We start from the raw sequence: 14,598 nt of genomic DNA, 5'->3' as shown, positions 1-14,598 counted from the left end.
AATATGTAAAGGGTGGGTGTCAGGAGGATGAAGCCAGGCTCTTCTCAGTGATGTCCAATGACAGGACAAGAGGCAATGGGCACAAGCTGGAACATAAGAGATTTCAAAGAAATACAAGGAAGAATTTTTTCACTGTGAGGGTGATGGAGCACTGGAACAGGCTGCCCAGATGGGTATGGAGTCTCCTTCTCTGCAGACATTCAAAACCCACCTGGACGAGTTCCTGTGTGACCTACTCTAGGTGGTCCTGCTCTGGCAGGGGGATTGAACTAGATGATCTTTCGAGGTCCCTTCCAGCCCTTGAGATTCTATGATGACACAGGACAGCTTTCACCATCAGCATACCAGTTTTTTCTAGCACTTGAGTCTTCCCAGATGTTATATATCAATCCTAACTTAATGGTCTAGGTCCTTGAACACCTGAAAACTTGAAAATGTGACATGTAAGATTGTGTTTGACCTGAGAGCTAATTCCTTTTGAAAGCTTTTGACAATCTTTCAGACTTAGCGTAGGTGATTGGTCAGCATGTTACATGGTCACAAAGCAAAACATGTTTTGTGTTGAATCCCCCACTAAATACCATGGCTATCATTTTGTGGAATAAAACGCATCTGAACCCCAGGCAACATTAATCCCATTAAAGCCAAAAGCCCTCACTGCACCTTTGGAAGTGCCAGTGCCACAAGTGCCAAGCAGAGAGAAGAGGTATGTGATGCCCATGGGAGCTCCTACCAGAGGGGACGACTGCAACCCCATTGAATGAGTCAGAGTATTCTGAAAGTCTTTGAAAACCTCCAAGTTCTCAAGCAAGGTTGAATTTAAGCCTTGCTTGGGCCCCGTCCAAGATCTGTCTGATGTGTCTGGTGCCATAAGTAACCTATTGTACAGCACTGATAAGTCTGCTTCACTAGTAGCAACTTGGTTGTAACCTACAGTGTTTTTTATACATATATTTATATATATATAATATACACACACACACTCCATTGCTGCTATTATTGGGGGCTGACATTTTAGTTGCTGTAATTCATTGCTGATATATCATTTATTGATTGTGGTGGTTAATACTTTGTACTAGTTTGATACACACTGGTATATATCTGCTGTCTAATCATAGGCATACTTGTTAACGGCGATTTGTGGTAATTTGCAGTAAATAAAATTGGAGGATAAAGCCTCCATTCTCTTGTTGAATTACAAAATCCCTTGAACCCACGGTTGTGATCCTTATATGCCCACGAGCCAGGAAACCCTGTAGGTCATGACATCACGTTACATCACGTTTCAGACACCCAATCCCAGTTCTTCAGTGCAGAATGCAAATTAGAAAAGAATAAGGAACAACACGCACAGAATTCTCTAATATCAAAATATAGCAATTTATTCAAGACACTGAATATGATCTGTTGATTCTCTCCTTAAAACAAATGAGCTACAATACACAAGGTGAATTTGAAGAAAGTGTGGGTGGGGGAGAAACAAAATAAGGATTGATGTTGTTTCAACAGAACCTGGGAAATGCTGAAATGAGAACCAAGTCTGGCTGCAAGTCTGACACAGACAATAAAAACTGCAGAAGCCAGAATTCAGAATTTCAGTGAGTGGCTGAAAGAACATTTCTGCAATTGACAAAGAACCACATCTTTTAAAAAGGCAAAAGGAGGAAAAAAAAGGAGGAAAAATTAAAAAGGGAAAAAGAAAAAGAAACCCAAAAACAAAGCAGACCCTTACATTTGACAAAGTGCACTTCACTTGGCTCTAAAATTAGCTATTTTTTTCTTATTTTTTTTAAACAAATTAAAAGGAAATTTCTAAGATGTAGCATGGGGTTAATGTGTGTAACCCTGTAAGTCAGGCCCTTTAGTGCCCCATAAGGGACCCAGTGTTTTCTACATAAAAGATTCAGTATCCTCTAACCCACAGAACCGAGTGGTTTATCAGAAATATTTTTTTTTCTTTTTTCTTTTTGCACTTCAAGGCCAGTTCCAGACAGCCAGCAATGATAAAAATTCCAGTAAGTCTCAACGGTTTCACAATCCTGTTTGGCCATTTGGGTTTTTCAATTTCTCTTCTGTTACAAAGAACTATAAACACAGTTATCCAAAAATATTGTACGAAAAAGCTGAAGTCCACCAGCCTGTTGCTTCATGCTGTTCTGCTGCAGGGGAGCCACAGAAAGGCAGCGCTAACCAGGAGATGCCGGTGGAGGAAAGCATGAGCTCCCACGAGGGCACTAATGCAGGTCTGGGCTTAGGCGTCCATGTTGAAATACAGCCCAGAAAAGTCTTTTTCTTCCCATTGCCCATCTCCTAAAGAAACCAGCTCCTTAGGCTTAGGATTAACCTTCGCAACTACATCTTCTGCCTTCCTGAAAAGCTGCCCTCGTTGTACCTGAAAACTATCAGCTACAGTATCTTTGAGAATTTTCCAGTTATTAGGATCTTGAGGAAGAAAGGTGAATTTTCTCAGCTTCTCACATACACTGTTTTCAAACCTGACGGTGTGTACAGAAAACTCTGGACCAGCAGTCTCTCTCACACATAGGCTTTGCAAACCAACTGATTTTCACGTTTTGTTTCTCTTGGCTCCCTACCTCCATGTAGGCGGGCAAAGGAAAGGCTGTGTTCTGGCACTTTGAAAAAAAGGAAAAAGAAATGGGCATCATGGCCACTGTTGAGTTATTTACAGCAGCTGTCCTGGGAATAAGTACAAAACACAGGCTATGTAGCCAGCCAGCCACGCAGCGTTGCTCAACTTGGCTGAACAACCTCATCAATTTGGATCCTGAGGTGTGGCCGACTGAGGCATCACCCAGGGCCCCGACGCGGGGCCAGGGCCTCATCTGTGCTGACCAGGAGGTTCCGTGTGGTATACTCAGAAACGCCACCCAAAAGCAGCTTAGAAGTCAACCGTGTATGTGCAATGATTATAGTGAAATCATCGACCCAACCGTGCTTTACAAAACCACATTAAACCTTTGCATTCAAATTTGAGTCTCCCTTCAAATAAGTACTCTCTCTTTTTTTTTTTAAGTAGTGACTTTAAATTAGTAGGTACATGGGGTTATACAACAGTGCAAAACTGCCACGTGATCATCTGCAGCTCATGCTCTTGGAGCAGAAAACTTAAAACCAACACATTAATGCATTTAATGCTGAAAATAATCTCAGATACCTTCCAGCGGCCACTTCTTTGATACGAATTACAAACAAGCCCAACTGCCAGCAATAACTAAGATCCAACGTAACTCTTTTCACCTCGGGACCATGTAACCCTTTTAGCAGTTGTTTCTTTTTGTTTTCTCCTTTCCAATCATGTATCTCTAAAAAACACAGCTGAAGCTGTCACTGGGTAGTTCAGCTGGAAGAACTGAAGCACTGTACAGATGCAAGCAGAGAGAGACAAAACCACAGGAGAAAAAAAAATGATGTGCAGATTCCATAATGCCGTGATGCCACAATACTTGGCAGGTCTTACACCAACAGTTCAGCACTTAGGGCCCTGGTTTTGATTCTGCTTGGATCAGAACCCTGCTTCAGCAGCGCTGTTCAAATCAAAGGGAAGATCCTGTGTCAGAGAAATAGTGACTTTGGGTGGGAAGGTACTATGTGGTGTTAAGAGGCTTGTTGTTCTCTCTCCTGCAAACCCTAGCCTAGCCTGTGGGTTGGAGAGGACATCTGCTTGAGTCAACCAGTTCTAAGGATTTGTCTAAATAACAGCTGCCACCACCTCAAGGTTGCCTGATAGTTTACAGCATCTTTGGTACACTCTGCCTCTGGATCCTTCTTTGCATCCATCATTCGCTGTTAAGAGTAACAGAGTCTTCAGCAGACACTCCTGCAGATGTCTAGCTTGCAGGAAGGAAATGCTGTCCGAAGCAGAGAGAGGGTGTTTCTGGAAATCGTTCTGATCATCCCGACCATTTCACCCACTGTAACTTTATAGCAGCATTTATGTTGAGACAGAACATCTACAGCCTTTATTATGTCCTCACCTAACAGAGAGTTCTACGTTGTCTTCTGAGAACCGTGCTGAGGACACCCTCAAGGCTAAAGTTGTCTGGTCAGATGAGGAGTCTGCAAGTGCAGACCCAGAGTTTACCTCGCAGGGCGTGCAGGGCTGAGGGCGACAGCAGTGCTGCATACTGCCAGATGCCATGGCAGAGCCTGCTGCTAGGGGTGTGCTGGCCACAGATGGACAAGAGCATGGAAAGAGTCCTTTCTTCAACGGTGACAGATGCAGTGGATATATCTTGCTTTGGCTGGTCTCAAGTCAGTGGTAAAATCCCATTGACTTACTGGAATAGAAACAGCAGATGGGATGAAGAGTGGAGGACAGCACTGCTCACAGCAAGGCCACAGGCAGTCAAACCCATGTCTGTATGAAATCTGAACTACCACTAGAGGAAAGAAGATCACACAAATGTTTTCCCCTGGTTACTGAGGATAAAAAGAAAAATATGTACTCGAGAAAATGAATGCTGTCCTTAGAGACTCCAACTTACGAGTCCTTTTTAATGCGTGTATCATCAAATAGCCACAAGAATGAAATGAGACTGTGTAATTGGCTGGCTGCTGGAAGAGGACTTAGTAAATGACTGGCATTTATTGTATCAAATGGCATTTTTCCTTACAGCACTTTCTGAGGGAGAAGAGGAAAAGGATACTGCATCTTTCACGTTCCTTGGACTCTGTGTCATTCTTTTTGCTTGAATTACACAACTGGTCTACATTTGGTGGCCATTTGAGGCTTTTAAAAGTGTTTCAACATAAAAAATATTTTTTTTCCAAAAATACACTGGGTTCTTTCTGTTAAAAGTCATCTTTCTCCTGTAAAAATCTTCCCCAGCACTGCATTCTTATATAAAGCACTTATTACACAATTTGCTGAAAGTGCCCTTGAGACGCTAAGATCTGAAGCATGGAGGATTTTCTTTTCTTTTAAACGGAGAGAAAGAAAGGAAAAGGAAGAGAGAGGAGAAGCAGTCTGTCAAAAATTTTCATTGTCATGTCCACCTGGCTGCATCTACTATGGGCGTACGGGGAAGAAAAGAAAAACAAAAAGGGCGAGAAGAAAGAGGAGAAAAAAACCCAAAAAACTGGAAGGAGAAGTCGGGAGTGGAAGGGAGAAATAAAAGGAAAACAAAAAGGTTTCATCCTAAGCCTGGGATCCTCCAGGCTGTAATTTTCCAGCTGATAGAAAAACCACTGAACAAAAAAAGTAGTCTAGAAAATAGAAAGTGTTGTGATTACAAAGTTGAGCATTTCATCAGTACAAACTGGTCTTTGAACGTCCTTTGGGAGAGCAACTGTAGTGTCCAAATTGGAAGGAAAAAATACAACACCGCATGGAGGAGGATTTTTTTTCCCTTTTGGTTTATCACAGCATTTTTCTTTTTTTTTTTTTCCTTTTTTTAATTAATTTTTTTTGGCACAGCTTTTTTTTTCCCAGCCATCAGAGCAAGTTCTCAGACGCAAACCAAACAGTGCAATGCCTAGCTGGTGGCTTCATGCTTCCAAGGCTGAATGTTCCAAGTGGAAACCATTCCCTCCCCCTCTGAAGTGACTGCGTTTTTTTACTCCTTGATGAAGGTTACGGACAAAATACTAGACACCTGTGGCCAGGGAGAGTTGGTTTCACGGTACACTCTAACTTTGTTCAAGTTTGTACAGTTCTGGAGCTGTTAAGAAGAGTTTTGAAGAGTGCTTCTCCCCACACATTCACTGCTGGTCCATTTGAAATTTCTTCTAAAACGTTTCATTCTTACTTCCGCAGATCTAGAACACAAACCTGGAGAGAAAAGACTCAGCATTAAGAACCATTTCCAAAGGTGATGTGCAAGTGCTATAGAATCGTAGAATCATTACGTTGGAAAAGACCTTTAGGATCATCGAGTCCAACCACTAACCTCACACTGCCAGGCCCGTCACTAAACTAAACTATATCCCTCAGCACCTCATCTATGTGTGTTTTGAGTATCTCCAGGGATGGTGACTCCACCACCTCCCTGGGCAGCCCCTTCCAATGCTTAACAACCCTCTTGGTGAAAAAGTTATTCCTGATGTCCAATCTAAACCTCTCCTGGCACAACTCGAGCCCATTTCCTCTTGTCCTGTCGTTCATTACGACAGAGAAGAGACTGACCGTCACCTCACTACAAAACCCTTTCAGGCATTTGTAGAGAGTGATCATGTCTCCCTTCAGTCTCCTCTTCTCCAGGCTAAACATCCCCAGCTCCCTCATCTGCTCCTCATCAGACTTGTGCTCCAGACCCTTCAACCAGCGTCGTTGCCTGTTTCTGGACACGCTCCAGCACCTTAATGCCTTTCTTGTAGTGAACTGAACAGAAGTCCAGCTCACATATATTCCTGTACACAGACTGATCAGGCAGTTGTATGTTACACTCCCCAGATTCAAATCAGCCCATCTCAAGAACCTACTTACATGCACACAAGTAAGGGAACAAAATGATGTGGGAGAATACCCCACATGAAAAACCACATGTTCAAGCTGGGCTTTCATTCGGTTGCACACAAATATTTTGGTGGCACACCCCAGAGAAGACTGTAGGCTCTATTTAGTTGCCTAAATACAGTGTCCGCTTCAATTCCTGAAATACATCCAAAATATGGATGGCAGGCACGACACAGAACCTAAAGGGCACGTGTACCCAATTTGGAGCAACTGTTGGAAGCCTGGCATGGCAACATCTCAGGTGGTAAAGCAATAGACAAGTAAGTCTCAAACAGACAACTAAGCTCAAGCAACTGACTCATGCTGTAGGTGTACCCTTTGCTAAAACCAGTTGAAAAATCCCGCTTTAAAGCAGTTAGGCCAGCCAGCCATGTAAAAGAGATATCTAAAAGAGCTGCCTTCAGTAGCTGATCATGTTACAACTGAAATTTTAAAATACTAACACTGAAGTAATAATCAGTATGAAATCTCGGGGCATTATGATGAAAAATTCCTTCTTTAGGTACTATTACAGAGTAAACTTCTGTGGGATAAGACTCAGAAAGCCCCAGAACAACTCTTTATGAGAGAGTTGACTGCTGTGATCCAATCCTCATTAAAAATTGACTTGTGATAAGCGATGACAGAAACCACACTACTGTTGTTCACATCAAGTGTGCATTTAAAAGTCAGTTCCATCTTCAGCAACAGCCAGCTATTCCACGAAAATCACCTCCTAGTATTCAAAACCTTTCAAAGCAGAAGTGTTTTTAATACACTACACAAAGCTACTCATTTATGTCCTGAGCTGCCTACACCTTCAGCTCTGTCCACAGGAGGCAACATAGCATGTATGGTTTTTGTTGACACTCTCCAGAAGAGAGAACTCCACCCAACTTTTACAATGCGAAAAGCTCCTTACCGATCCGTCTGATGCGCTTGCTCCCACTTTGTCTCCTCTAGCATTCCAGCAGACTTCAAAGATGCCCCCGGTGCCTCGGTAGCTATGTACTAGAGTTCCACTCTACAAAGCAAAACAACATTTGATACTGAAGTTCCCCTTCAGTTTCCCTGTCACATGGCACTATATTAAAAAGAAGGGAGCAGTGGGGAGGGGGAGCTAGTCACATCACCCCGCTATAGCCATCTCCATAAGGTGCTGAAGTTAGGAAAATGGCCTTTGACAATGAAGAGAAACAGGCTTCCTCCAGAAAGCAATTTACAGTAGGACTCTCAGACACCTGTTTTTGTCATCTCTGTAACAGTAAAGGCCTGGGGAGTCAGGCTGAGGTGGTCTTCTTGGAAACTTGATGTTAATTCAGGCTGTGAAGCATCAGTTTCCAGAACAAAATCTGTGGAACTATGATGCCCTCCTTTTCTCCAGAATAGCCCCAGTCCCCACCCTGTACACCCTTTCTATCACCCCTTTCATCACAAAGTATAAGCCAGATGCATCAGACTCACAACCAAACTAGGCATGCTGCTAAATAAAAGCATCCTTTATTCCTAAGAATCAATCCATGACTTTGCTTCACAAAGCTGCCAGCACAACGTAACGTACCTATTTGTATGTATGTATGCAAAAGAAGCCTGGGGAGAAATGTTCTGGACAGTCATGTCACACTACCTGCGTGACTCAATTGTTATGCTGTGATTTGTACAAGCCAGCAGAATCAGGTGCACCCTGTCTGGCAGGTCACACCCCACAGAGCTACATATATTTTCCATTTAGGCTTTTGCTATTAACGTGTCATCTAAACCAGATGTGCTTCCCATGATGCAAAACACTACCTGAGTATTCCATATATGGACACATTTGTCAAAGGACCCACTGGCTAGATATTTTCCATCAGGACTGAAAGCTACACTGTAGACAGGCTCTTGATGTTTTGTTAACGTATGGATGCAGACTCCTCGGTCGACGTCCCACAGCCGAACAGTGGAATCAAACGAAGCACTGCAAGAAGCATTCAAACACAAGCATGTCTTAATTTGGGTGTTCATCAATTTGTAGTTTGATATTGTAAATGTTTTAAGAGAATACCACAGCTTTTTACCTTGGCTAAGCAAGAAACAATGTTTCAAACAGAAAAGCTAATGCCCCTGACAGCCTTTACTTTTTTTTTTTTTATTACAAGAACTGTATCTTCAGAACTGAATTCTTGTATGAGGACCCTTTGAGTTTATCTAGGTGTGCTACATATATGATCAGACCACTAGCCCTAAGAGGGTCAAGCTCCCTCCTTTTGAGATTCTACCTGCTACTACTCAGGAAGATCAAATAGATATTGTCATTAATAGGATAAAAGGTTCCACAGAGATCTTACTCCTAATGAATCTGCATTATTTAATGAATTGGCATTCTTTAACTCTCTACAACTGTGGTTCTTTTCACTTTGTTTCAGTACTATTTTTTGCTGCCCTCCATCTAAATCCCAAGCTGGGCTCTGAGCAATGCAAATGAAATACTCTGTATGAAAAATAATACAAAATGAACAACTACCAGACTAAGTAAAATAAAGAAAACAGCTTTGATGTAACCCCCTCCTAAACTGAACAGACCATGAACTGATTTGATAATCCCATGGTGTTACCATCAATTGGCCTCCTATAAATAAACATTATTTCACAAACTCAAAGAAGAATTTCGAACAGGTTTTCAAGTGGAATTTCAAAGATTATCCAAGCTTTTCTCTGTTGGTGAACAAGGCTATAAAAATTGTCAGTATGTGCCCAGGTGAGCTGCATGAGGTTGGCTAGAACACATCCCAGCTGGCTGAACAGGATGCCGTATGCCTCATTAAGGACTGACTCGTTTCTAACAACCAGATGCCAGATGTGAAGGTGCAAACTTACAAACCCTTCATCAAGGGAGCTGAAAAGTGAAACATCGTATCACTCAATTTCCCTTCTTTTTCAAATCTGATTCCTTTCCCTTTGTATCCATCCCCCTGATTTATGAACAAAAGTACTTTTTACTGAGACTATCTGCAGAAAGACTGACAGCAAGGTGACAGTAGAGTTGTATGTCAGGAAGACAATCCTTCTTCTTGGTAAGCAACAGAAAATGAAAAAGAACAGATTTTTACCTTGCTAACATGATGTTGGAGTTTGGGTTGCTGGTGCCTGGTCCTGTAGGACTCCATTTGATAGTATAAATCTCTTTGCTGTGAGCCTGAAGATCATGTACACAGGTATCTTGCTTCATACTCCAAATCTAAGTCAGAGTAATTATGAAGGAGAAAAATGGCAATGTTACTACTCTCTTCTGAGCTAAGTTATTCTAGTTCCATGTTATTTTTACCATTTGCTTATCTAAGATCTCACCACACATGCCTAAACAGGAACATAATTTATTAATGCAGCAGTTTGGCACACATTATAATAACCCAGTTATGGGAAAGAGCTACACATTTAACAGTATTTATTCAATAGATAGATAAGAACAACTAAATGGTTATTGTATTTTCATAGAGAAGCTGAAGTTACTCTATACAAAGAAGCTTAACTTAAATTTCAGAGTTTAAACTGCAACAGCAATCATTGTAATGAATGAAGCTTCAACGACTGCTTAAAATGTAGTAATTTTCTCTTATGCCAGTAAATCTTTCACTTTCCTCCTGACCTCCATTTGCTTTCTTCATGTTTTTAGCAGCACAGATGATGGAAGATGATCAGCTACTTATGCAGTGTTACATGGCCAAATACTTCAGTGATATAGACAAACTCAATAGAGATGACAAGTAATTTAGCACATATTTTCTTCAGTCAGACTCAGAGAGGTACCAGAAATGTAGGAATGATTCCATTTATTTGCCCTGAGTTTGCACTATGAGGGAAATGATGTGCTCTTGTGCTGAACTTTCATCAGCATACCTGCATCTGCTTTTGGAAACGTTGCACAAAGCTTAACCACGTTCTATGGCTAACAGGCAGCATATTCCAAGAAGCTGTAGGAAAGTAGCAAGAACTCCAAAAAAAAAAAAAGGAAGGAGAAGGAAAAGAAGCCAGAGATGTGATTTCCAAAGGAAAAAAAGGACTTGTAGTCTCCATGACTAAAGGTTTTAAAAACAAGCAAAGCCAAGGATAGCAAACCATTACTCTTGTGCCAGATTTAGTTGTCAGAAATTTGAACTGATAACAACAACATGAGGTGGTTTTAAAATGAAGCACCGGGCACAAAAAAAATGTGCTACCACTGGGTCAGGATGTTTAAGCAGAGCATATTGCTTTCTGGCAGCACAACAGACAAGGTGCTCTCTTTTAGCTCTACTTTCTGCATATTTCCAGTTCTCTGAGTAGTCAGCCATAATATGGATAGAACCCAGAGCCATGAAAACCCCAGTGGGTATGTGGCAAAGACAGAGGAGAACTGAGCAAAAGTCAGGCTACCTCTGAAGGAGAATCACTCATAATACTGGGGTTCACTTAGTGCTCACCTGCAAGGTCTGCTGCTCTCTCTTTCAGTTCTTACACACAGGCTGTGTGCATGCTAGAAACATCTCTTGCTTCAGCTGTGTCAATCAGCAGTGGAAACAGGTATGAACCTTAGCTACTAACACCAATTGTACTATGAAGAAACTGTACTACTGGCACAACTCTATCCACAAACACAAATACTTCTAGGATGTTTGCTTTGCTCAAAGAACCAGCAAAAATTACAACATACAGCTACTCCTACATAGACATAGAGTCATTCAAATGTGGTTGGGAAAAGAGAATGAGAGAAGTTTGGGCTGGAAAAGCTCTATTGTGAGAAGTATGTCTGCGAGCCCAGACTCCTCCTGTATCAGAGACTGTGCTGGCACAGCGCAATGGCTCAGGTGTGCTGCTGAAGCAGCCTGTGCTGCCTGCCAGCCAGAATCCAGACTCATTCCCTCTAACTTCAGGCACCTAACAGAGGCGTCTACAGCAGGCTTTTCATACAGTGAATGGATGAAGATAGGCACCTTCAGAAAGCAGTTCACATTTTTGGTGGGCTCCGAATGCATGTGTCATATCCCATTGCTTAGTCCAGGCTACTAAAAAAATAATCAAAAGACTCCAATGAAATTATTTTTGGAAAAAGGGGAAAGAAAATTATTTGTTTTCATATTCTTTTGAAAGTACAACCAATAGACTGCTTCTTAGCATAGGGGTTGTGCTTCTGTTGATACACAACTCTCTCTATATAAACTGTGACTATTCTGTGACAGGGTCATATCAGTCACATAACACTTATTTGGACAAGACTTCTCAGTTTTCCCAGTGGCTGCTTCTCTGTGCTCAATCTTTCAGATCGGCTTTAAGAAATATGGGACAAAATGACACACTTGTTCATGCAGAGTTGAACAATCTGCAATAATCATCTTGGAGAAGATTAAAAAACAGACATAATTTTTCTCTTTACTTTTTGAACAGCAGGAACAGAAGCTATATTACCTTTAATGTCATATCATCGGAGCAAGACGCTAGTAGCATGCCAGATGGGTCCCATTTGATTGCATTAACCTCGTTCTGAAAGAAAAGAGTGAATTTAAGTCAGTGTTCCGTTTGGCCGCATTATGCTGGGCAGCCAGCAGAGGGCACTCAAGGTCCATGCTTGCAGCAAGTTCAACCGCAAATGACAGCCCCGGTTGCTTCATGGGAGAACAAAAGCAGTGCTGCTTCTATAACATGCTATTTCAGTGTCATTTAGGAATGGTAACCATTTTGTGTCTGTGAACGGCACACACACTCACTCTTCTAACACGTGCTCTGGCGCAAAGTCTCTCATACCCTTTCTTCATATGCTAGGATTCAAACAAACCCTCAAAGCAGACAGACTGATGATACAGAATTAACTTAATTTTAAAATTGAGGCATTTCTTCCATTAACATTCTGTAGATCTTGGCGATACAAACTTTCCATAAAAAATACTGGTGGGGTGTAAAGTTTTGTGGAGTTTATTATTCTCAGTATTCGCAGTTCTACAACAATGCTGGTCTCTCTAAAGAGAGGTCTATGTGTAAATGAAATCCAGGATGGAATACCGATTAGTTTGTGATGCTTTCTCTATCAGTCTTTCTAGTACTACATAATAAACTTAGTATCCTAGTGTATGCCTTTAGTAATCAATAAGCTTTCTATGCTTTTTTGAGGGTCATATATAGAGAGGGAAAAAAAGCATAAAAAGGCAAAAAATGGTTTTGAAAAACATAAATTGGGTGTCAGTGAAAATTATCCTGGAAAATACTTGAATTTTGCTTTATCCATTTTACACGCTTCAGTCGTAACTAAAAGGAACTGTACAGTTCATGTAAAAACTTGCATCGTGCAAAATGGAGCATTTCACATAATCACAAAAAGCACCAATCTGTAGCTAGGAACATAGAACTAATCATGAAACACAGACTCAACATCAGTATAACCACAGACCAGATAAAGGTCTCCAAATGCACAATTTTTCCTCAATGAGGAGACAGCAAGTTCTGAAAGTTAATATCTGAATTACAGGTTAGTATATGATAGCAGTTCTCTCATGAATGAAAGCTAGAAAAACTAGCCCTTGATGGTCATTAAATACCACCAGGAAAAGAAGGGGAGATTACGTTTTAAATACATTTTGCTAGATTAAATTGATTCTAAAACTGAACAATGGCTGAAGGTAAATTCTTCTCTCATTATTCATAGTTCTCATTTACTAAAGGAAATGAAGCCAGTGGAAAACAAAATCTTATTTATTAATGTGCCCTCAGTCTGCAGCTCATGCTACATATAAATTGTCTCGCTGTTTGAGCTGCATGTTTTGCCTCCCACGGCGATGTGGAACACTTTATCCCTGCTCACAGGCAGTGAATCACTCCCAAGGAATATGGTTTTAAGGAAGCAATGAGATGTCACATCTTTGGTGCTAGAACACATGCTGCAAACACATCATCTGCCGTCATTGTGACATGCTGCTGTGACTTCATCAGTAACGTTTTGGACTTCTTAAACTTACTGTGTGTCCTTGAAAGGTTTTAACAGGGCGATCACAGCCAAGTCTGCATACGTGAATGCACATGTCAGTGCTGCAGGAGGCAAAAGTAGTGTTGTTCTGCCAGTCTACATCCAGAGCGGGAGCTGTGAAGTACAAATAAGGAAGGAACATCAGGGGACACTGCAAAAACCAATATATCTGAAATCGTTTTCGGCCTGTCACCTATCTGGATCACAGATTAAAAGCTAGTTCTTGGCCTGTCACTGACTACCAGTTAACAAGGATGATAGGGACTGTCTGAAGGGCGTAAATTATTTTTCCTATTGCAGTGGATAATCTGTCTGCTTTGCGTGGCATCCGTTTATGAGAATCTTTTGGAATAAGTTACATTAATATAAGGCAAAACTCTACCTACATCCTCCCTGATCTCAGCTACAGGTGTGTCTCAGGCAATCTCTACCCCTCACTCCTCTGTAAACCAGGTCAGTGAAGAACCTAGAATAAAACCAATCCAGGAAAAAAAAAGAGGTAATTTCAACTGGATTAGAAAAAAAATGTTCCTGTAAATGTCAGACATGACATGTGGGAGGGAGAAGTAGTAGGTGGCCAGCTTCCTTCGTACTATCTTTTTGCAACCACAGATACAAACCTATCATGCTGTACATGGATTAGTAATCCCTACATTCAGTTTAATTTGGTTGGGGATTGGTTTAAGATAGGTAACATTGATCAAGCTGATCTGAGAGTAAACAAGTTGTGTAGAGAGTTTGGCACTAACCAGGACTGAAATAAAGAAACTTTCGATGTAGCTAACATGTGAACTAGTGCCTGTTCAACAACACAGATACTTTGCAAAAATGGTGCAAAAACCAAATCCCCTCACTTTTACAGTAGGTTGTCACTGAAGACTATAAGAATGCACAGGAGTGGGAAGACACTCCTGATATAAAGCTTGTTTTTCTACAACTACTGCTTGTTTTTTTGCTCAGAGTTTAGCTGCCCTCCAGAGGATGACATAAGACTTGATAAAATATAGAAATCTTCATTCTCGGCACACTCCTGTGAGAACCAAGTGTGTCAGAACGAGACCAGAATATAAGGAGCAAAGTTGTATCTCTAGCAACTACAGAATGCAAGTTAATCATTAAAACGAAACCACAAAATGCCTTATTCAAATACATTCAGAAAAATGATTTTGAAATG

General features: G+C 41.2%; 1 protein-coding gene across 6 annotated transcripts in view; it reads right to left on the bottom strand.

Annotated features, from left to right (window-relative positions):
• Positions 1–1,356: 1,356 nt before the first annotated feature.
• Positions 1,357–14,598, bottom strand: part of TBL1X (transducin beta like 1 X-linked) — a 195,831-nt gene continuing 182,589 nt past the window's right edge. For all 6 annotated transcript variants that reach the window (XM_061998678.1, XM_061998688.1, XM_061998670.1 and 3 more), the window contains 6 exons: positions 13,417–13,538; positions 11,876–11,950; positions 9,544–9,671; positions 8,246–8,411; positions 7,377–7,478; positions 1,357–5,791 (listed from right to left, as the gene is read on the bottom strand). In XM_061998678.1, coding sequence (XP_061854662.1) covers positions 5,765–5,791; positions 7,377–7,478; positions 8,246–8,411; positions 9,544–9,671; positions 11,876–11,950; positions 13,417–13,538 — 620 coding nt within the window. In that variant the 3' untranslated portion in view covers positions 1,357–5,764. The remainder of the gene's footprint in view (positions 5,792–7,376; positions 7,479–8,245; positions 8,412–9,543; positions 9,672–11,875; positions 11,951–13,416; positions 13,539–14,598) is intronic.

Source organism: Colius striatus, chromosome 1, assembly GCF_028858725.1.
Source record: "Colius striatus isolate bColStr4 chromosome 1, bColStr4.1.hap1, whole genome shotgun sequence".
Taxonomy (NCBI): domain Eukaryota; kingdom Metazoa; phylum Chordata; class Aves; order Coliiformes; family Coliidae; genus Colius; species Colius striatus.
This window is presented reverse-complemented; position numbering and strand designations above follow the sequence as displayed.